General features: G+C 49.4%; 1 protein-coding gene across 1 annotated transcript; it reads right to left on the reverse strand.

The window, feature by feature from the left end:
- Window positions 1-6,217: 6,217 nt before the first annotated feature.
- PNLIPRP1 (pancreatic lipase related protein 1) lies at window positions 6,218-21,918 on the reverse strand. The gene is made up of 13 exons (XM_059172585.1): window positions 21,861-21,918; window positions 21,693-21,741; window positions 20,950-21,104; window positions 20,314-20,439; window positions 17,981-18,115; window positions 16,709-16,817; window positions 14,872-14,991; window positions 14,653-14,772; window positions 13,029-13,147; window positions 12,156-12,285; window positions 10,126-10,234; window positions 9,359-9,526; window positions 6,218-6,340 (listed from the first exon to the last, which is right to left on the reverse strand). Exons 2-13 carry the CDS (start codon window positions 21,739-21,741, stop codon window positions 6,277-6,279), a joined length of 1,404 nt encoding a protein of 467 aa, XP_059028568.1. The 5' UTR covers window positions 21,861-21,918; the 3' UTR covers window positions 6,218-6,276.
- Window positions 21,919-23,274: the final 1,356 nt, after the last annotated feature.

Below are 23,274 nucleotides of genomic sequence, written 5' to 3' on the forward strand. Positions count from 1 at the left end.
TCCTCTGCTAACGTCCCAGGTCAACATAAAAGATGTTTCCAGCAGCCAGATGTTTCTCTCATGATCTTTTTTTCCCCCATCATGATTTTTTAGCATCAAGCCCACACCTGTGCTTTGATTTTTATAACCATGGATTAGTTCACTCTGTTCTAGACTTGCTTATAAATGGAATTATACTGTGTGTGTGCCCTACGTCTTGCTTCTTTCCCACAACCTGTTTTTGAGACCCAGCCATGTTGTTACATGTGTGAGGTAATTGGCTAGTCACTGTAACGGGTTACTTTATTACTTTTAATTACTTTTTATTAGCTTTCTGTTACTGTGTCATATTAATTTATTTCTGCGTGAATATATCACAGTTGGGTTATCCATTCTTTCATTGGTGGACTTGTGGGTTCTTTCTAGTGTGGGACTATGTGGAACAATGTTGCTAGGAACGTTCTAGTCTGGATCCGGTTTTTAGGTAGACACATACAGTCATTTCTCTCAGGCTTATACCCAGAAGTAGAACCGCCCGGTCCTGTGGCATGTCTATACTTAGCTCTAGAAGATGCTGCCAGACGCTCTCCTGAAGTGACTGTTGCTCACAGAATGCCATAGGCAGTTGGGTGAGAGTTCTAATTATTCCATGTTCCAGTCCTGCCCTTGGACCAATCCCAGAAACACTGACGTTGCCAGCCATTTCCTGAGGGTTTCGAGTGTAGAAAATGGCTTCTTTTTTTGGGGGGGGGGGTGACACTCCCTTCTGAGAACTCAATGGTGAGCTGAGGGAAGCTAAGGACTGAACTTCCGTATCTTGAGTAGGCTTCAGAGAAGTTTCTGGAAAGGGTAAAGTGATGATGAAACCTGACAGGGATGCCTGTGCCTCAGAGTGACCCCAAAGCCTAACGTTGCCCCTGGCGGTATCCAGCAGCGGAGAGAGGAGGTGAGGTCCAAGGTTCATGAAGGACCCCAGTGAGGAGCCTGGAGTGACATTAGGCTGGATGGAAGCCCAAGACCCATGATACGGCACCCCTGTGGTTACCCATTACTTTTGAGAACACCTGAACCTCTTACCAGGATCCTTCAGGCACCTGGACCTCGCTCCCCTTTCCTTCCTTACCTTGAGAGTTGCCCACTGAGCTCCGCACACGTCAGTCATGCGCCATCTCTCTTGAAAGTGTCCATCTCTGGGTCTTCGCCTACTCTGTTTCTTCCTGAAACACATGACCCTCTCTCTTTAACCTCAGGACTCCCCTTCAATGTCATACCCTCAAAGATGCCTTCTTCGATGTCCAAAGCAGAACCAGAACCTTTCTGGACCTCTATCACTGTCCTTATTTTTTCTTTCATAGAACAAATCCCAGTTGGTAATTTTATTTCCATGATTATTTGTTTAGATCTTGCCTTGATGACAGGGTCAAGTTCTCTATAGGCATTTCTGTCTCTAGAGCCTAGCATGGTATGTGGTAGATTTGGGGTAATCAACAAACATTTTCTGGGTGAAAGAAAGGGACATTGGAAGCTGATGACTCATTGGGTTGTTGAGCTGGATAACTTCCAGATCTTTCCTGCCGTTTCCTCCCTGCTCTGTGCCCTGCTCAGTGGACTCCCTCCTTAGGCTACATGACTTTGGCCTTCCAGTTGGCTTGAGCCAACTGGAGGCACTATAGGGAGATCAGAGGGTAAGAGGAGAGGTTAGAGTATTTCTTCCTAGGCTCCCTCCCTTCTGTGCCATTGGTTGGACAATATTGGCACTTATTTCTCAATTTAGGGACATTGTCTCTGCACCAAGCTGCCCTCAAAGGAGGGCTGGGCACCGCTTCACAGTCACCAGTGGCCGAGGGCTGACCCTGCTGGGTGCTCCCATGCATCCCAGAGCCTGACTGGTCTCCTTGGGAGGGTGGCCCAAGACAGAACAAGGCAGCCCCCCTCTCCTCTCTGCGGGCCTGAGGTCCTGAGGTCTAACGTTCTGCCAGCCGTCTGTCCTGGGAAGGCAGGGAAGGCCAACACCTGTGGGAAGGGATGTTTATTATTCACATGTTGGCAGGCACCAGGGTCAGGGCCTGGAGGAGCCCTCCAGCTGCTACGGCAGCTGCCCAGGGAAGGGGACGGCTGGGCTCTCCTCCTACCCCCTAAGGTCTGTTGAAAACGGTCTGCTTCTCTCCTTCAGCACCTCTTCTGTCTGTCCCCTCCCCTCACTCCCCCTGTTCTCGTCCTGCAGCAGCTGGCTGGTCTCACCTCTCTCTAGGCCAATGCATCTCCCCTCCAGGTCTCCTTCCAGCCTCCTTCCAGCTTCGATCCTGGAGGGGGGGGGGCTGTTTGGTGTGTTCCGTCCCTCACTTAGGCTCCTTGGTGTGTGGCTTCAAGTGCTGGAGGCTCTTCCAGCCTTGAGGGCACAACAGTGAACAGAACAGGCTACTTCCCTGCTCTCAGGGATGGCCGGCCCCCTGGGGCCCCAGCACGGATCCCCTGCAAGTAAATACACAATTACAAACGATCAAAGGCGCTAAGAAGAAGAAAAAGCACACCAAGGAACTTGTACATCAATTGTATAATTTGGGCTGTATGCAAAGGGAGTAACTTGGGGATATCCGGTGGACAGGGGTCAGAATTTAACAGACCCCGAGGTTGGGTATGTGAGGTTGTGGGTTGAACTGTGTCTCTCACCAAAAGATATGTTGGGTGTCCTAACCCCCAAGACCTCAGAATTTGACCTTATATGGAAATAGGATCTTGACAACGATACATGAGGGAATTAGGGTGAGTCCTAATCCAATAGGACTGCTCTCCCTACAAAAAGGGGATATCTAGACAGAAAGACGCGGACACACAGGAAGAGCGCTGTGTGAACACACAGACATTAGGGCACAGTTTCTGCCGGCCAGGAAGCACGCAGAGTGCCAGCAACTGCCCGAAGGAGGGAAGCATGAGCAGATTGTCTCTGCACAGCCCTTCCGAGGAACCGAGCCGGCACTACCTTGGTTGCACCTGTAGCCTCCAGAACCGGGAGAGAATGAGTTTCTGTTGTTGAACCGTGCGGTCCGTGGTACCCGTGAGGCAGTCCACGCAGACTACTGTGGCCACCACGGGGCCCTCTGCCCAGCATGGCTCCGGCTGCTGCCCAGAGCGCCTTCCCACTCTGCACGTGCTTAGACGGGAGGGCTCAAGGTTCTGGAACGGACCTGCCTGTGCCCTCTTCTGAGCTCCTGCACCCATGGCTGCCCTGTCAGGGATGGCTCTGTCGTCCCCCCACTCCCAGAGACACCCGGGTCCACCCAGGGCGTCCTCTCAGGGCGCAGACGCCTCTCCCCTCCAGGTCTTCCTTCCAGGGAACACACTCTGCTCTCAAAGCCTGGGACCTGCGTGTCTCTCCACTTTCAGACCCAAATCATACTCAGACCTGAGTAAATAAATACGTGGGTGTCCCCCTCGCTAAAGAGTCTCACAACTCCTGCGACATTCCTTTAACCTCATTTCATGGCACATCAACTCAGGAAACCAAGGTCTTACTGCAAATGACTACAACAGGGAAAGCTTTGTCTCTGTAACTGGTTATAAAACTAGACTATCCTCAGAGTAAAAACACAAAAGCAACCTGGGTGGCTGAGTCAGTTAGTGTGTGCTCTGGCTCAGGTCATGATCTCCGGGTCCTGGGATTCCGGGTTCCACGGTTCTAGACAGAGCGAGGAGGGATGCAATGCGATTTAGGAACTGGGCTTGGTTGTAACTGGTCAGTCAGGGCCTGTGGCTGTTACGAGATGGTGGGTCGCTTAACGAGCCTGTGTGCATTCAGCTCGCTGGTCGCTGTGGGCCCTTGTGCCTTGGTCGGGTTTCCACTGCTGAAGCCTCTTGCCTGAAAGTGGCCTCTACAGAAACTCCTTGTTCCAGGTCACCTTGACTGGAAGTTGGCTGGACGGGAACCCCGTTAGCTCAGTGCCTTTCCCCTGCTTCCAACCAGACTGAATTTCTTCTGAGCTTTATGCTTATGAACTGAATGTGAGCCTGGGGTATTTTCATCACCACACTGCCCCACTGTTGCCATATATACAATAAAACAAAAATAAAGCCCAATCAAACTGGTCCCAAGAAGTCCCTAAAATCTGGAAAGTAGACCTGAGATGGCCCGGGCCACACGGGCACTGCAGGTGGACCCCCCAGGTAACTACAGAGAGCCCTGAACTCCCTCTCTCCCCGGGATGGTGTGTTTGCGTTGCAGATCTGTGGGGCTGAGCTTGGTCTTCCCTGTGGTGTGGGGAAGTAGATGCCCCATGACCACACTGGTACACAGCAAACACGCACAGCAGGGATCTGGAACCTGCTGTCCTCTGCCTTCCTGGGAGTTTCTTCCAGCTGTGTATCTAATAAGAGGACACGCATTTGAGGAAAAGGATGCAGGAGGAGAGAGCAGGGACCTAGCCCCACTCAAGCTGGGGTCTCCATCAACGGCTCCCCTGACTCTGGAGCATAGGCTATCGCTTCAGCTGCAGGTAGGACGCAGGTCACCCCAGGACTCCTGTGGCTCAGGGCAGTGCCGGGCTGAGTGCCAATGATGTGGCCCACAGCCTTGGAGATTCTCCCCAGCTGGCTTCCTCTCACTCTACTGCACACTTTTCTCAGTTTTCTCTTTGTTTTAAAATAACTTTTCCCCAAGCCTTTAGCCATTTCTGTCGGTCGGGGGAGCAGGTGAAGCCGGTCGTCTTTGACCAGAGAGAAGGGCTCTCGTGGCCAACCAAAAGACCCACCCCCTCCATTATACCTCAGTTCCACTTGCCACCTTCACATGATCCTCATCACCTCTCCTCTGCATACCTCTAGGGCCTCCTCCTCCTAGATGGCCTCCCAGCCTGCAGTCTCGGTAGGCCATCTTCCTGCAAACCTGGGCCCGGAACCCACAGCTCTCTGGAGACTTCCTCATCTTGCTCCTCTCCATCCTGCACCACCCTGCCCTGGGACATGCTTGCTTTTTGCACTATCAGGCAGCGTGGTGGTGTTCACACCTCCGCGACTGAATTCAGGTCTTGTGCTTCCTCGAGTTCTGGAAGCTGGTGCAGAGCTGGTATTTGGTGCTGTAAGCAGAGTCTACGTTCTACTGGTTGAGCTCTTCTGCCAACATGGTGTGACTTGCTCAGGGGGTGGGTCCACGGCCAGCGCTGGGCAAAACTGTGACAAAGGGGCCTCCACCCCAGGCTTCGTGTTCTCCTGTTCGGTGCCCCCACCAAGGTCTTGTGCCTCCCTCTACCACCGCCACCATTCATCCTCACCCTCCCCATGACCACTGTGGCTGAGCACTCACCTTGTGCCCTTCGCTATGAGACACTGACTACAGGCGCTCCTTTAATCCTTACCCAGCATCTGCTTTCAAAGAACAATCTGGAGTTTGAATTCAAGTTTTGAATTCAGATTCAAGTGCGAAGCTCAATCAGAGCTGGATGTGCCACCAAGGGTGAAGAACAGAGAGGCCACGGCACCGAGACGGTCGTGATGGGATGTGAGGCCTGGTGACCAAAAGGGGAGTCGCTCAGGGGAGGTGGTGACCTTCCTGGTCTGGCAAAGCTCCAGGGAATGATCACGGGATAGCCTGAAGGACACTTTCTCCTGTGTAGGTGGGACTTATGGCAAGTTCTGATTGGCTGAGTGCTCCCCGGTGACCCCAACTGATGGATGACTGAGAAGTCCCTTCTCAGCAGAGGGGTTCCCAAGGCACTTCTCCCAGAAGCCATCCTTCCTCCATGCTGAGCCCTGCCCCGGGACAGCCCCTGCTGGGGCCCAGGAAGAGTAGGGGCTGGAAGCCCGTTTGTGCTCAGCAAATACACCATCTCTGGCTGCTGGGGCATCTTAGACCTCACCAAGACGCAGGGCTGCTGGGTAGCTCCATCACCACAAGGAGGCCATGTCATAGCATGGCCTTTCCAGTCAGGGGAATGGAACCCCCAGCCCCCAAGGGGCCCCGGTTCACTCTGTGCTTGAACAGCTACCTCCCCGTCTCCGGGCCTCCGTTTCCTCACCAGTGAGATGAGGTGCAGAGCTGTAGGCTCTGCTGAGGCCCCCATATGCCCATCCCCCAGTCGTTCTGTGTCACCCCCTGAGCAGACAGTGGACACGAGGACCACGGACCACAGTATGTGGTCAGAAGTCAGTGGCAAGAAAATCAAATGTCTGGAAACACTCAGGACTTAAATGATCGACTCCCTAATGTCCCCAGGGGCCAGCTGACATCAGTGACAGACGTTGTGAGTGGGTAGATGCATCAGTGGTTTTATTGCTGTAACACAGTGACCGGATGGCACCTGGACGCTAACAGGGCGTGAGGGTGAGCAGAACGTCCTCTTTCACCGTGCTTTCGCTGCAGAAGCTGTGCCTGCAGACAGCAATGAAAGCCTCGTGAGTGCTGGGCAGCTTTACGCGGAGTTTCCAGTTGTTAAGAAACGGTAATGGCCAATTTTCATCACAAGGAATGAGGGGAACATTAGGGTTGTAGCTTCAACCAGTCCCTGGAGAACTGATTGGAGCTTGGAGCTTCAGGTGTCTGGTGTCTGGGACCAGGTCCCCTGTGGGCTCATCTGCGACAAGGTCCCCGAGTGGCCCCGGTCTCTGGAACCTCCGTCTGACAGGACTGTCAGGCCTTGAGACAGCAAATGGACCTCTCACTGGCCTCCTCCTCCACAAGTACCCTTGGGCCCTCCTTGAACACAGCAGACTGGTTTACAGATGGGCTCGCTCTGGACTGAGCCCCTCTGGAAATGAGATTTGACCTTCTAAAAGGGACAGTGAATTGAGCTCCCACTCACTCCTGGCAATGGCGCTGAGCTGTGGAGCCTTCACCCTCACAACCCATGTGTGAGGGGGTATTACCACGAGTCACCCAGAAAAGGAGAGGAGGCTGAGGCACGGAAGGTTCTCAGTGTGCGGAAGAACCAAGGTGCAAAGACAGGTCCAGTGTCACAGTCCACATTGTCCAGGATGGGGTCACCCTTCACCCTGCCTTCCAGGGGTGACACGGGGCTGGTTACTTGAGTCTCTGAGCCTCCGTGTCTTCATTTGTGGAAGAGGACCCATTTCCCTCCCGGGATTGCTGAGAATCCCGTGTTAATAATACAACAAGTCATAACAGTAAATGTAAAAATGTATAAATTGATTTAAAACGATGCAGATAGAAGTGACCGTCATGCCTGTCATTCCAAGAACCACAACCACAAACTTGTTGAACCTCATCACCTTTGATCTCTGAGGCTTAGCCAGGGTTTCTCCCTCATCTTCACCATGGTCCCTTTGAATTTCATTCGTCTTCCCTGGCTGCCATGACTTTATCCCTGATCCTACTTCCTGTTCTCCACACCTTGAGCCCTGTCGCCTGTGTTCGGGGCTCCCCCCGCCCCTCACACACCAAGCCCATCGCCCCTGCTCACAACCTTCCCACGGACGTCCCTCAGCCCAGGAGATCCTCGTGGCCCCTCTCCCCTCCGTCACTGCCTCTCCTGGTTCCCTGGCTCTGCCTTCCTCTCCAGCCACGCTCTTTGGGCTCTTCAGGTGAGTTGTTTCTTCTGTCACTCGACTTCCCATGTGAGCCTGAGGTCTGTGGTGCTCAACAGCTATCAAGCAAACTCTTCGAGAGCAGGCTCGACCTTTGCATCTCCTACTGTTTGCCAGGCGTACAGTAGGTATTAATAAGGTCAGGCAGAAGGTGGAGAGAAGATGCTGGGGGCGGGGAAGAAACTGAGAGGGAGAACTACTTTCTTCTTTTGAAGCCATATCACTGGGGAGGAATTCTAGTCACCAGGCTCCTCAGTAGGACTTGCAATCCTAATGGGGCCGCTGGGTATCTGAGAAGAGCTTGGACTAAACTCTTGATTTTTCAAAGCCTCCCAGTGATGATGCCTATTTTTTTTTTTTTTTTAATGTTACTTACTGGTTGTTTTACTAACAGCAAAATATTTGAGCAATTTGACAAATTCAGCTTGCTTTCTTTCTTTCTTTCTTTCTTTCTTTCTTTTTTTTTACTTCCCAAACTTGTTTGTGATGTTTGATGCTGTTTTGATTGAACTTTATTTTAAGAAACCTGATGTCCAACATTTAGCTTCCCTTAAGATAGATTTCCTCTGCGGTTGACAGGCAGGGGTCTCAGTGACTCAGGGGACTCAGAGACTTAGGGACTCAGGCCACTGGAGGGTCCAGGTGGCAGTTGATGGACTCAGGGCCTCAGGGGTGGCCTCAAGTACATTCTGTTCCATTTCTAGAAAGTGCAGAAAGTCATGGCCTTTCCTCAGAAAACCTGGAAGCTACAATGCCCTGACTGACTTGGTCTTGTATCCTTTTCTTTCTACCAAATCTGCCTGTGAACAAGTTATCACCTTGAACACTCTGCATTTTTAAGGTTCTAATGATACCATCTTCTCCTGACAGCATTTTAACCACACAGTTCCAGGATCCAGGCTCCGGTCCATTTCCTAACGGGGCCTTGGAAACTCACTTTAGAGGCTTATTTGTCCTCTGAGGGGGGGCGGGCAGGGAGGCCCCGGGTGCACCTGCCGCCCGCAGTAGGCTCTCCACCGGCTTCCTCAGTGCCGTGCTCTCGCTGAGAGCGCCTTGGGCCGCTGACCACCTGGCTGGACCAGTCCCTTTCTCCTCCCTGACTCACAGGCATAGGGAGGACCCCACGGGGGTCATCCAGCCTGAGATGTGACTGTGACGTCGGCCAGCCCACCCTCGCTGCCTGGGGGAGTCACATTCTCTGAGGCCCGAGTTGAGCAACCTCACCTAACCTCCCAAACCTCAAGACCATCAGTGACCACGTTCCCAGGATCCCCTTCCGCAAAGAGACCTCAGGAGGGTTCTGTTGATGACAGTTGTGGTCCCAGCCTTGGGGACAATGACTCTGCTCCCCTCAGGTCATGTGCCCACATCCCTCTAGCTGTGATAGCAGAGGACACTGAAAGTCAGGATAGAGATTCTGTAAGGATCCCTACCTCAGCTCACCCTTGTCCTGTCTCAGATTTTATGTCTTTTCCTCAAATTGCTTTTTTTATTGGCCTGAAATTTCATGATCTTCCCCTCTTTAAAAGGTAGCTACTCATTAGCTTATATTTATAACCTTATACCCTCAGAAATTATTTCTTTCTTCTCTCTCTCACTTTTCCTCTTTCTCTTTCCTTGAAGGCAGCTGATACTGTATGTATCCTTCTCAGATAGGGCTGGGGACACCCAAAAGCAATGCTTTATGCAGCCTGTCAATTATTTGCCTGCAAAGAAAGGACCCCAGGTGGGTAGATGGTCTTGGCTCTTCTGGCTGAACCATGACTATCCTTCTGGGGCAAGTTTCCGTTACAAACACCAATCTCTACCAACATCCTTAGGCACAAGCCATCAACGCTATACATACACTGTCTTCTCATCTCCTTTCTGCACCGTGATCTTGGCCGCGCCCACTTTGGGGAAGGTTGGGTTCACCACGTGGTTATTCCAGAGAAACTTGACTTTCTCAATCGTTCCAACATCGAGCTTTGCATCGAACTCATTGGTGTGGGTAGAGCCTGGCTTGAGAATCCCCCTAGAAATAAAGAGAAACATTCCCATGCGTAGAAACAAGCTCTCAAGACAGATGAAGGCCAAACCACTTTATTCTACTCGAGATTAATGAGATCAGTTTTTAAAAATTAATTCTCACATAATGGATGGAGAAATGGAGAAGCCAGTTATATGCCAGCAGCTGCACACTATTATTTGAATATCGTTTTCTCAAACTCAAGTTAATTGCTACCCAAAATGTTGTTATAGAGAACTATATTATTCCTTCCTATTATTATTTTTTCTGAAATAATTATTTATATAGTAATAAGTTATCCACTTAGTTTAACCCAACAAGCATGTGTTACTATGGTAATCAGGAAATATAACATCTGGGCTAATATTAGATATATTATTTTTAAAATATATTTTTAAAAATGGATCTACCGAAAGAGAAAAAACTAAATGTCTGGATTTATAATTGAGAAAAGAAAATTGTCAGCAGAAGTCTGAAACTGACTTTACCACCTAAAGTAAATAATTTAAAATCAATTGATAAAGAGACGTTAAGCATTTCAGTACATGGATTGGAAGGCCGTGTACATCAGCCAGTGAGATGAGAGGCTGGAAAAGGAAACTTACCTGAAGACATTAAATTGATGAGTATTTCCCTTACTTCCAAACAAAGCAACTTTGACCTGACCTGTGGCTATTTTTCCAGACAGTGTTAGAGAAACCCCGTACCTCCAGCCTGCACAGAGGATAGAAAAGAGTTCAATTCATTCATGGACAAAACAGTTGAACTAAATTTCGGAATCCTGTCCCCACCCCTTACACTAAGGCATCAAAGTATAAGAAGTCCTTCCTGTTAATCTACACCTCAAACCAGGCTCTAAGAAGTATGTTCCTAGCAGTATCCCGTCTAGACCCGTACTGCTCAGGAAAGGGGCCACTACCCACATGCAGCTGCGTAAATTTAAATTTAAATTAAATCAGATCAAAAATTAATTCCTCATTCTTACTAGCCACATTTCGAGAGCTAGATTGCCACATGTGGCTACTGGCTACTGTCTTGGACAGCAGAGAACATTTCCATCATGGCAGAAGGTTCTGCCGGGCAGCTCTGCTCTAGAGGGACTGTGCTATGAGAGGAGATGAGAAGAGAAGGGACACGGGCTCGTTCCTACATTGGGAGAGCTGACCCAAGAGTGCAGTCCTGCGGACACAGGAGCGGGGTCGGTCTGGGTCCTATCTGTGCAGCCCCAGGGGCCCAGGTGTGTCCAGCAGAGAGTGGGGCTCAGTTCTTACCCAGCTCTATGCCTGCCGTGCTGTCTCCGTGCCCACGAGCACGCATACACACAACCTACACGCATATAACCACATGCACACACACAGGCATACACACACATAATCGTCCTGCACACACACACATAAACACAGGCGCACAAGCATACACACACATGCGCACACCCACACATGTACACACATATGTACATAAACACATACATAGTTTGCCTCATTCCTACTCAGCTCTCACATCCTCAGACAGATTGTCCCTGTCTCAGTTGGGTCCTCGGTCCCAGGGTGCCGCAGCAGTGACCCGCCACGCCCAGGCCGAGTGTGGCTGTTTGCTCAGTTCCTGCCTTCTCTGCCGGGGCGTCCATTTCACACACAGACTGCCTCGCTCATCCCTGCGCGCCCAGTGTCTAGCGTGCTCTCTGCTCCATAAATCAGTGTTGGTTGAGGAATGAGTATGTGGTTTTTTGAATGTTTCATTTGTTGTTTTAAAATATGGGCCAGCATTCATTCCGTGCATCCCTACAGTAGTAGGGTTGATGAACCCGTGTCCTTCTTAAAAATATGTAGAGTGAGGGAAGTATTCTACATTTTGATTGCAGAGATGGTTACATGGCTCTTCATCTATCAAAACTCATGGAACTCCACACTGCAGAGAGGGGTGAGTTTTTCAGTGTATAAATTGTATCTCAATAAACCTGACTTTAAAACCTAGATGAGACGTATATTCTATTTATATCTTTCTTTAAGCACAGTGTCTTTTTTACAGTGCAACTTCCTAAGGAATTGTCACAGAGCAGGTTGGCACAAAGTGGCCCAACCATGTCCTGTCTATCCTATGTCCTAGATGATTCCACAGATTTTTGAGAGAAATCACTCCTTCCTGATTCCCACCCACCGTCCACCAGAGAGGGACCCCTGCCGGGGGCATTGGGGACAAAGGGACAGAGAGGTGGAAATGGGGCAATTGGAACTGGGCTTCTTAAGGGGCTCAGCCCAGCAAAGAGCTCGTCCCGGATGAATGTTTGATGAATGAATAAAAGAAGAGATGTGCACGCACAACACAGTCTTAAAAATGAAAAGAACAATGGATTGTGGAATGGTAAAAATTCAGGGGCCAACATCGCCACAGAGAAGTGCAAGTCGCCACTATGCCCTCATTCATGCTTCTATGCCTTTCATGTTATCGTCACAAAAGGGAAGACATGCAGACTCTTTCCAAATCCTTGGTTGAGTCTTACAAGGGATCGTTTGGGCAGGTGTGTCCTTTCACTCTCAGAATGTGCTCCGAGTATTTCAGGTTAGAGAAAAACCCTTCTTGTCTATCAGAAGCTAAAGCGTCTTCCTGTGGGTGAGCAGGACAAAGTATAACTTACGAGCAAAATTGCTGGAATCCCCTGTGTTCAGGAAGAATTTCTGTGGCTCGCCACTTGTTTTGCCGGCAAATTTATCAGCGTAGTGGCCCATCTGGGGGCACCCTTGATCTGGGCAAGGGAAGCACTTGTTCTAAGGAGAAGAGAGACATCTAGCTGTAAGGTGTCAATCAGTCTTTTTCTGACCCACACATCTTAGGGAGAAATTCTCCAACAGCCTGAGTTCCCTCACCTGTAACAGGAAGGAGATCGGGATAGATGATGTCTAACTGACTTTCACCCAGGACAGGACTCCCGAGACTGAGGTACATCCTGTCAGGATATACAGATGCCTGGGTCCCAGGCTAGATCAGTGACCCCTCCCATCACAGGATGTGCTGGTGAATTATTAACAGCCGACCCTGGGACAAAGAGCCTCCAGCGTAGCCTTTGCCAATTTCCGTGGTGTAAAGACTCCGCTGTCAATTTCAGAGGCCCAAGCCCCCAGCCGGGCATCTAAAACACCAAGCATCCAGCTTTCCTTCTCTCTGGTGTATGAATTCTTCTCTCATACGTTCTTCTGTCCTTGCTCTGCCCTTGGCAGAAATGCACACCCCTCTCATCCTCCTAAATTCTATGAATTTTCAAGCCAGATTCAAACACTGCCTTTTGCAGGAAAACTTTCTAGATCATTCAAAGGATGGGTCTTCTGATTTCCCAGTATCTTCCTCACCCACATGTCTTATCTGGAATTTTAGCTACCTGCTGCCTAATTTTTTCCCCCCTCTGCTTCTCAGGATCATAAACTCAGAGACAAGTAAGGGATGGTCAGACACTGCAAATGTCCCAGCAGGACAACTGTCCCACAGAGGGACTCAGGGAGGGATGGTCACTTACAGACTCAAAGGCCCTGTAGGAAGCACAGGGGTAAGAAGCAAACCCATCAGGGTTGAGGATGCTCTCTGAGTAATACTTGTAACTTCTCAGGTGATTGCAAGCCACAAAGTCCCGTGTTCCTGGGGAAAGAAAGGAGGAAGTCTGCAAAGGTGGTTGGGGGGCCAAGAATTTCTCTCGTTCCAAGTGGACAGGTTCCAAAGTGGAACCACATTTTCAGAAATTTAAGGTAAGGTAAATTTAAGGTAAGTCCACAAGAAATGACAGTTAACATAGAGAGCCAGCTTTCCAGCAATGTTCTGAGGGCTCCACATGCATTGTTTCTATAATCCTCGCCTTTCTAGGGCGTGGGTAACATAGCATTCCTAAGTACAGAATGATGCAGATTACAGCCTCGGGTGTGCAGGTTATAGTGAGGAAGGAAGCAGAGCTGGGGATTAAACCCAAGCCCATCTGGTGCTTGAGCCCCTGCCTCTCACCATTGTGCCATCCTGTGTCCCAGGCACCAGGCCGGAGGGCCTTGAAGACACAGCCAGATGTGATGTGACTTCTCAGACATGACAAAACCAGGGCAAGGACAATTAGGACGTTGTCATGCTGTGTTTAGGTGAATAAAAGGGAGAGTTGAATAGCTTTAGGTAGCTCTTTTCTCTTTTTCAGAGCATCTTGCCTTTCCTGATCACCTACCTTCCTTGGCCCCTACAGCTTCTGTCAAGGGACAGAGGTCACAACATAGCTGTTGGACGTGCCCTGAACTTGCTTGGCCATTACTGATGGAGCGATTAGGCAACCCTATCCATGTAAACCCTCAGAAGGCTATAAGAGACGAATACATAGATTTGCATTCTTAATATTGGCTTTTATGGCATCCATTTTGATCAAATTCAATAAAAATCTATACTCCTTACATATGGTCGGACCACTAAAGGTTTAAACCTGTGTGGTACCAAGTGATGAGCTGGGCTGAAAAATTCACTTATCTTTTGTCCTTTTGACCTGATTAGAGGTAGTCTGTATCTGGAGGAGGACCTTTACTCCTGGACCATTCCACCAGCGATAAGGCTTAGCCACTTCGAATAGCAGTCTCTGCATAGCCTTCCCTACCGGTGATGGTTTCTTATCCCGACCCAAAATAAAGGAGTAGTGACTCTCATGGAGCAGATGACTTTGCCGTGGAAATGACTGGGGAATATTCTCCTTCTGGCTACAGGATTGAAGCCAATTATATGTGCTTGAACGGTATCACTGACTCCCAAGGGAAAATTGGCAGAAAAATCCCCTTAAAACCAGGATGTCTGCTTTCATGGTATTTCTTTTCTTCATTAGGTAGCTACCAATTGATTGCTGGAGTTACGGCTTTAAGCAAGGTTTTGTCATTCTTTGTCGCTTGAACAGTCCAGGACACCCACGACAGTGTTTTAGGGAAGTATAAAATCCATAGAGCAGAGATATAACAATATGTAGCTGTATTTTTTCCAGAAGTAAAGTCTAGAAGGGGGAATTATATATTTTTAAAGAGCAAGGTGTTTTCATTTTGGAGATTTGCTATGGAGGATTCTGCTCCCCCCACCCCACGCCACCCCCTAGACCCCCTAGGAAGTGATGCCTCTCTCTGCTCTGACTTTACCTTCCCAAATGCCATCTAGGTCCACGATCTGGGACAGGGCATTCTTCTTGCATCCTGGCATTTCTTCTCCTCCATTGGGGAAGAAGTCAAGGTGACCCATCTGTTGGCTTGCTCCGAAACCTGAAAGATTTGGAACAGCAATGAGCTTTTCACCATACAGGGCTCCCTTGGTTAAAACACAATGGCACATGCTTGCAGCTGAAGCGTCATTGAACTCACCCAGGAAGGGGATCAGGGGGGCTGCATCTGTGTGAATCACATCCACAAAGTCAGCGTCACTGGGATCCAGTCTAACCTCTTCAGGAGTACCCTGGAAGCTTGCTTCTACAGGATCCAACCCTAAAAGAGATGACCAGTGCTGCAGACCAACAGACCTGGCTGTGGGGACCAGCAGGACCACGGGGTACAGTTGCTCAGGCTATGCATTGCTCAACCCAAGGGATGCCATACTCTGCAGTGCCATGACCCTGTGCGTGGAATATAGGGACAGAGAGTTTCAATATTTCTCCTCAGAAGAGGGCTCCAGTGCATGGATAAAGAAAGGCAGGTGAGCCAAGAGATTTATACTTGTCTGACCAAGGATTTTTCCCCCACATGACTTTCTCCCATTCATTTGCAGATCTTTCTTCTTTAGAGTTTTTTTCTTCTTCTCAAGTTTGAAGAAAAAAGGGACAAGGTAGTAAAGTATCATAGTTAAGACCACGGATTCTGGAACCAGGCATCCTGGCTCTAAATCCCTACTGAGCTCTTTCTGGGGCAAATGGCATGACCTTGGGCAAATCAAGCAACCTTTCTTGGGGGCCTCAGTTTTCCCATTTATAAAACTGGGTAATCATGTGGTTATACTAAGATTAAATGAGATAATACAGATATAGCTTTGCGCAGTGCCTGGCATATCATCATGGACATGTGAGTAAAATATTGATTATTATTTCTTCCTTAGTGGCAGGGCTCCTGAATTTGTCCATAGATCTCAGAGGTCCGGCCAGAGCAGCTGGAAAGGCATGAACGTAATTGTCTGTTTAAAATAAAAGGGAGAACTATAAAGTAGAGGCTTGCGTGAGCCACATGACTGCAGGACTGGGTTTGAATCTTAGTTCCCCTCCTGATTTATTGCATGATTTGGGGCCGGCTAGCCAATTCCCTGAGTCTCTCTCCTTCTTTCTTTCTTTCTTTCTTTCTTTCTTTCTTTCTTTCTTTCTTTCTTTCTTTCTTTCTTTTAATTTTATTTATTTTATTTAGTTGACAGAGAGATAGATCACAAGTAGACAGAGGCAGGCAGAGAGAGAGGAGGAAGCAGGCTCCCTACTGAGCAGAGAGCCGGATGTGGGGCTCGATCCCAGGACCCCGGGATCATGACCTGAGCCGAAGGCAGAGGCTTAACCCACTGAACCACCCGGGTGCCCCCTGAGCCTCTTTCTTTAGTTCTGAGGATTCAATGAGAAAATATAAAGCCCTTGGCATAGCATTTGGGGTAAACAGGCATTTTGTCTAAGCTTGCTATGATAATGACAATAGCATTATAGTATTATGATGGTATGATGTAGATGTATTTTGTTGCTGTTATTACAAATTAAAGGCTTTGCCTGGGTTAAAGGAATGCTCTGCAGGACTGTGGCTGGGTTTCCTCTACCAGCAGAGGCAAAGGAAGGCTGTGACTCTGCCCTTGATTTCAAAGAGAAGGGGGAAGCGACTAACAATGTAGACTCTTAATTATGTTTGTTCGTGTTCACACTAGCTTTCCTCTCCGTTCTCTTGGGCGCCCGGTCCTGCTGGATGGCCCACACTGTCAGGAAACACAGATCTAGAGAGGAAGGATGGGGCCAGAAGCGGAAGAGGCTAAAGGGGAAAAAAGGGGGAACGAAAGCACCCTTCGCCCTTCCACAAAGACAGGCCTCTTGGGGGCCTCCTGAAATATCCTGTGTCGGCTCTAAGTGACCCTGCCACAGCCGAGGGGGCAGACTACTTTGGGCCGGTTTTTAGCTGGCCTGTAGGTTTGCACCACGTTCTGGGGCTACTGAGGACAAAACCTGTGGTCCTGCCCTTCAGGCCTTACCTGTAATCCTGCCCAGGCCTGGAGTCCTGCTCCCTGCCTCTCCAGCCACGTGGGCTCCCAGGCTGTGGCCGATGAGGTGGACTTGGGAAGGGGAGTAGCTATAGTTTGCCTGGAGAAGGAACATGGTATGTTCAGAACATTTTCGTGCTGTGGTTTTTGTAACAGGCCAACCTGACATGACTCCTCTGCGGAAAACCTTCTGTGGCTCCCACCGCCCTTGGGATCAAGCCCAAACTCATTACACTGTCCACTCCCCAGCCATGTGCCCAGCTCATGTGAACCCAGCCGGGCATCAGCTCTCAACTTAAATGTCTCTCCCTGGGAGACATCCTTAATCACTCTCCCAGCCCTACTCCCCCCAGCCTGGATTAGCTGCCCCCCCAAAAGTTCCCATTAAGCCCTGTAGCCGCCCTCCCCATTTAAACACGGATCACACTTTGTTGTCACGGCCAGTGTTCACCGTGAGCTCCCCCAGGGCAGGGATGCATCCCCTCGGCCTCTTAACAGGGCTCCTGACCCTGTGCTACCCCCTCCCCACAAGACTGCAGAACAAACATCATAAAGCTACAAGCGTTAGCATACTGGATCTCAGAGGTGTTCACCCATGTACTCATTCATGGTTCCTCAGAGCTTCCAGAACAAGCACCACGGGTTTTAGGTTTTGCAAGGGTGCATAGAGTCCTTGACTCCAAGACAGAAACTGCTGGAGCCTTTATCTGGTATAGAATAGAGTCCTGAGCAGTAAGTGACTTCCCTGAGAGGATTAAAGACTTAAAGAATTAGCCCAAACGGAAGAGCAGGGTAGATAAAAACAGCTGAATTGATTGTGACGAATGAAATTCTCGGACATCAACAGGACCATCAACAGGGCAAATGCCCTCCCCCCTTTGGTTCCATGTGGATCTCCCCGGCAATGCTGTGTTTGCCCCACACAGGGTCTGCCCAGTGTTGGGGGGGCCCTCGGAGCTGGACAACTCTGGTATTCCCCTGTGCTGTGCTTTGTGGGGGAAACTCTTTGACCCTCTTTGGCCTTAGTTTTTACATCTGCTGATGGAAGATGATAATAACCCCCCCCCCCCAAGTATTAGCTATTACTGACTTTTCTTCCGCTGCTCTGTCGTTATCAAGGCAAATTTCAGTTTTAGAAGTAAAATTCTGAGACAAATACCAATTCCAGTTCTTTTTTAAATACCTAACTCCCAGCTGCATCTTTAGCCCACAGAGGCCCTCGGGTGCTGCCTCCCTCGGCAGCGGCGCCGCCTGTGGACTCACCGAGAGCAAGCCGAGCAGCTGGGCCACCTGCGCGCCCACCACCCGCACGTTGTTGGCAGCCTGCGTGTACGTGGTTTGGGAACCTTTCTTCCAGTCCACACAGATGCAGTTCACCTCCTCGACCTTGAACATGTTCTGGTGTTGGAGAAATGCCAGAATGTTATTATGGGAGCACGCGAAAGCACATCCAACCAAGGGCTCTGAAATGGTCGCTAAAGGTTATTGCTGGCGGTTGTGTCTTTTCCTCGCTGGGGCACTGGGACACACTGGGCTTTGTTAGGAAGCCTGCCGTCCGCTGGGAATGAGCCCTCAGAGAGCTTGCTACAGGAAAGGCAAATCCATTCCCTCTCTAGCTGGCAGATTAATTCAAAGCTGGCCACACCCTGGTTTTCTTTGACCAAATTCAGTAAAGTTGATCGGGTGGTGTGGAAACAAGGCATCGTTAGAAGAGCCGTGTTTGGAAGCAGAAAGATTTCAAGTGCCGTCTCTGATGGCCAGGGTCTAAATGACCTTGTCGATTTGACCTCTAGCCATCCTCTTAGCCTCGTGGCAATGCTGCCAATGACTGACCTTGCCTTCACCCCAGGCGGCTGGGCATTTTAAGTTTTGACGGTCAAGATAGCACAGTATTTCATGGAGGAAACACACAGAGCAGCTACTCAAAAAACAAAACGGCACTGACTTAAAAGAGATTGAAGAATTCCGAATGCGAGACTTCTTCCAGAATGTCAGAGAAACTGGTCTACCCTGAGACCATCCTGCCAGGCAGTACACGTTACCAGCTTGAATTTAATGGTGCTATGAATTTAAAATCCACTTAGAATGGTTCACATATGTGGGGTGCCTGGGTGGCTCAGTGGGTTAAAGCCTCTGTCTTCGGCTCAGATCATGATCCCAGAGTCCTGGGATCAAGCCCCGCATTGGGCTCTCTGCTCAGCAGGGAGCCTGCCTCCCTTCCTCTCTCTGCCTGCCTCTCTGCCTACTTGTGATCTCTGTCTGTCAAATAAATAAATAAAACCTTAAAAAAAAAAAAAGAATTGTTCCCATATGTGATACTAGTAAGTGTGGTCGCACACAGAGAGAGACCAAGAGCTATTTCTCAGGACCTTTCTTTTTAAAGCGTCCCTGAGGAATTTCTTACAAACCGGAGGAATTTGGGGGTGTAAACTGTATCTTACATTTTATGCACTAAGATCCTTATTAACTAGTGGCCCCTGGGTGGCGGTGACTCAGTCAGTTTAGAAGCTGACTCTTGGTTTCAGCTCAAGTCATGATCTTGGGGTTGTGGGATTGAGCCCCATGTGCGTCCCCGCTCTCAGTGCAAAGTTGTCCTGGGATTCTCTCCCTCTGCCCCCCCAAATACATAAATAAAATCTTTAAAAAGAAGATACTTATTAATGATGGGGAAGAAGAGGTGGCAAGAGCTAAATGCCTGATAAATCAAGGCCAAGTGCAGAATGACTTTAATTTTCTAGGTTTATAACTTTCCCTGTGGGCATTATAGGTGGGAATTATAATTTATTTATTTATTATTTATTTGACAGACAGAGATCACAAGTAGGCAGAGAGGCAGACAGAGAGAAAGGAAGGGGAACAGTCTCCCTGCTGAGCAGAGAGCCCGATGGGGGGCTCAATCCCAGGACCCTGGGATCATGACCTGAGCCGAGGGCAGAGGCTTAACCCACTGAGCCACCCAGGTGCCCCACAGGTGGGAATTATTAATGTGTATGGAAGGTGGGCTGCTAAGGTACATTCTTAGGTGTCTGAAAAATAGATTGCATCAACGTACAGACAAAAGGAAAGGATGATGGTATGTTACGTATTTGTGCGTGTGCCTGTGTACGTGTGTGTGTGTGTGTTCTTCCGCTGTCTGTCCTTCTAACCAATAGATGCTGTCTTACATACAGTTTTGGCACTTTCTATTCTGCCATTTTGCTTCCTGGTCCATGGTAAGTTCTCCATTTCTCAAATAAATGGTTATAGCAACACATCATCTCAGGGTAGTGGGAGAGGCTCACTTGCAGGAAAACAAAATGCCCTCACTAAAACCAGAAGTGTATCTTTGGCCCTGATTTAGCCAGAAGTAAGATCGTGGACATGTATGCCCGCACAGCCAATGCCACCGCTTCAGGCCATGGATGTGGTCCAGAAATGCGGAAGTCAATTCTTATTTTTTGCAAAGAGAGGCATTTTAATTGCATAAAGGTAATCTCCTATGTGGGGGTTCCATGTTTTCAAGCTCATCTGCTGCACTTGTTGAACGGGGCGGGAGGTGTTAGGGGATGGGGCCGGGGTGGGGGTGGCAGACCGTGGGGCTGGGAGCTGGCCCCTACCTTGCACATGTCCAGCAGCCAGCTCTCTTCTCCCTTGTCTATGAAGCCATGGATGATGAACCGGGTCTTCCTGTCCGTTTGAAAATTTGATGCCTCAATGGTTGATGGATCAGAGGGAAGAAGAGTCTGTGACAAAAGCAGAGTTTTGCATTCTTTTGCAGCTCAGCCACTAGGCCAGCCTTTCCTTCCCCATCTCTGTCTGTCCCAATGCCGATCTTTCTAAGCTTAGCACAAAAGTCACCTCCTCCAGGAAGCCTGCCCTGCTTCTCCTTTTCCTGCCTGCTCCTGCCCCCATTCCACCCCTGCTCAGTCAGGCATGCCTCCAGTGGGGCTGGAATATGGCTCACAGTCTTACCTTCCACAGGGTTCTTGGTAGATGGCAAGCTCTTGGCCCCAGACCAGAATCTCATAACCAGTTAGAGGTTCTGGCAAATGTGAACCATTCATTCTTTCGAGCCAACATTTTACAGAAGACCTACTCTGTGCAGGTCTGGCTAGGCCCGGGGAGCAGCTGGAGGGATAAGATGGGACAGAACATGGCGGGAGAGGAGGGAACAGAGACAAGGAACTTCTAGTCTGCAGGGTGGGCAAACCCCTCCCCCAATCACAGTGACGTTAATATGACAGAGGTCTCACTTGAAAGTTGTTTGGGTTCTCGTTCGTGTAGAGCAGGAAGCGGGTGCCGATTTTCTCGGGGCTCCAGGGGAGAACTTTCAGGGGTCTGATTGCAGTCCCGGCCCAGGGCTCCGAGTCAGAAAAGCACCCAATTTGTTCATAGCAAACTTCCTTTGCTGTAGAGAAAGGATGAATCTGCTCAGGGCTCAGCTCCCCAGAGCTGACTCTGGGAGGTCACAGCTGTTGGGTCCTCACTCCCTTGCCTGGGGACAGTCTGAAGACAATGGAGACACCCTGCCTCTCTTCTCACTCTCAGGGCCACCCTCTGATCTGGGACCAGAGCCACTGAATCCCACAGAGACCCCAGCTGTGCCGCTGCTCAGAACCACCATCAGAGCAGAAGCAGTGTTCCATCCCAGCTCCCCCAATCTATTTATTTGACTAATGGGATAGTCACACACTGACAAGTCCGTATGTTGTTAACCCAGGCAGGTGTTGAATACTTTACCTAGAAAGCCTAGAGCACCTGGACATGAAGACAGCTCAGGGTGGTGAAGCTCTGAAGTGGGTCCCCCTCAAAGTGCCTACCTGCCCAGGCAGAGTATCAGCCCCACCCCCAATCCTACCCTCCCTCCCCCTCCGGAACCTCAGGGTCATTTGGAGCCACTGAAAGCCCTGCCCCGCCCCGGGGTTAGGCTTTCTTTGGCCAGTGCTCAGATGCCTCATTTAAGCCCTTCCCAAGGGGCAGGTGCGATGTTTCCTACCTTTGACTGCTCCCAGCAGAAAAAGCGCGATTGTCCAGAGGATCTCCATCTACAATAAATGCGGACAATCTCAGCCTCACCAAGCATTACCAGAGTAATGAGCACAGACTCTCAGAATTCAAGGCTCTCTGCTTCAAACCGTGCTGGGAGGACGCACAGGGGACTTACCCTGTGGGACGGTCCGGGCCTTCCCTTCCTCTAAGTCAAGGACCCAGACCTTCTTTTTATACTGGAGCCTTATCATCTGGAGCCACTTCAAGGAAACGGCAATTGATAATGGAACATGCTGTGTGCACTTAGTATTGTAATCTGCCCAAACACACAGAACAAGGCTAGTTACAGTCGCCAAATCTTCCCACAAGTCTGGGAAGATGAAAGAATGCTTCATTCGAAGTGGGTGAAAGGTCCCTACCTTGGTACCTATGGCATTTCTCACTTAAAATAGATGGGCATGCCCCCCCACCAAATAGCTGAAAGTTCTGATGAAGAAAATCTCCTCTGTCTGTCTGTCTGTCTCTGTCTCTCTCTAAATCTCTCTCTCTGGCAGTCTAGTACCTGAGCACAGGCGCTTTGGAGACAGATTCAGGAGCCCTGACAGGAGCCTGTGACATAATCCCTATTAACTACCTGTTCCAGTGATCAGTCGCTAAGTAACAAATCAACGCAAAATATAATGGTTTAAAACAACAACTGTTGCTCTATTATCCTATTAAGATTGTGAAGAGTTAGGCTCAAGAGACCTGGAAAACCCACGGCGTCAGGCCACATCACGTCTGTGGAATTTCCCCAGACGCTCTGAAGCTTGCACACCTGTCCTACGAGACCAGGCCCCAGCAAGGCCATCATGAATGACCCACCGACCTGTGCATCTGTGAGGAGCCTGGCCAGTTCACACCACAGGCAGATAAGCCTTCACATGGCAAACGCCACTGGTACCCTAGCACCCCCCCGAACCAAGTTAAATATGCCTGAATGTTAAAGTACATGCTCTCCCTGAAGAATCAAAATTCTGGAAGATTCGAGAAAAGACTCCCCCTGGGGTTATAAAGGATAGCAGGCAATGGTCACCGAAGCTTTCTGGGGGCAGTCAGAGCACTGGGCATGTATTACCTAATTTATGTCTTCAACAACCCCATGAAGTGAGCATCATTAGTTGTCCACCTTTTTGAGTGTGGAAACTGAGGCACAGAGAGATAAGTAAATTGCTTCATTTTGATAAAGTCACCCAGGAAATGAGTGATGGGGTGGGATTTGAATTCAGACCAAACAAAGTGAAATAAGGACTCATTGAACATTCAGTTAATCTGAGCAAGTTGTCTATCAGAGTTGCTGAGGGTTAACCACAAAGAATAGGGGACATACATAAAGAGAATAGTTGAAATAGAAAAAAAACTTTTCCCCTGCAGTGTCAGACTGGAGTCAAATGTGATGAGATATAAAACTTTGGAAGTCTACTCATGTGGTCTAGGAAGGTGCTGGAGCAATTTGTAGACTGTGGTGAAGTCAAAGGCATTTATGCTTTTCTTTGATGTTGCAGTGAAGAGATTCATGATAATCTAATGGTGGATGAGTAGGTAAATTG

Source organism: Mustela lutreola, chromosome 4 (assembly GCF_030435805.1).
Source record: "Mustela lutreola isolate mMusLut2 chromosome 4, mMusLut2.pri, whole genome shotgun sequence".
In the NCBI taxonomy this organism is placed as follows: Eukaryota; Metazoa; Chordata; class Mammalia; order Carnivora; family Mustelidae; genus Mustela; species Mustela lutreola.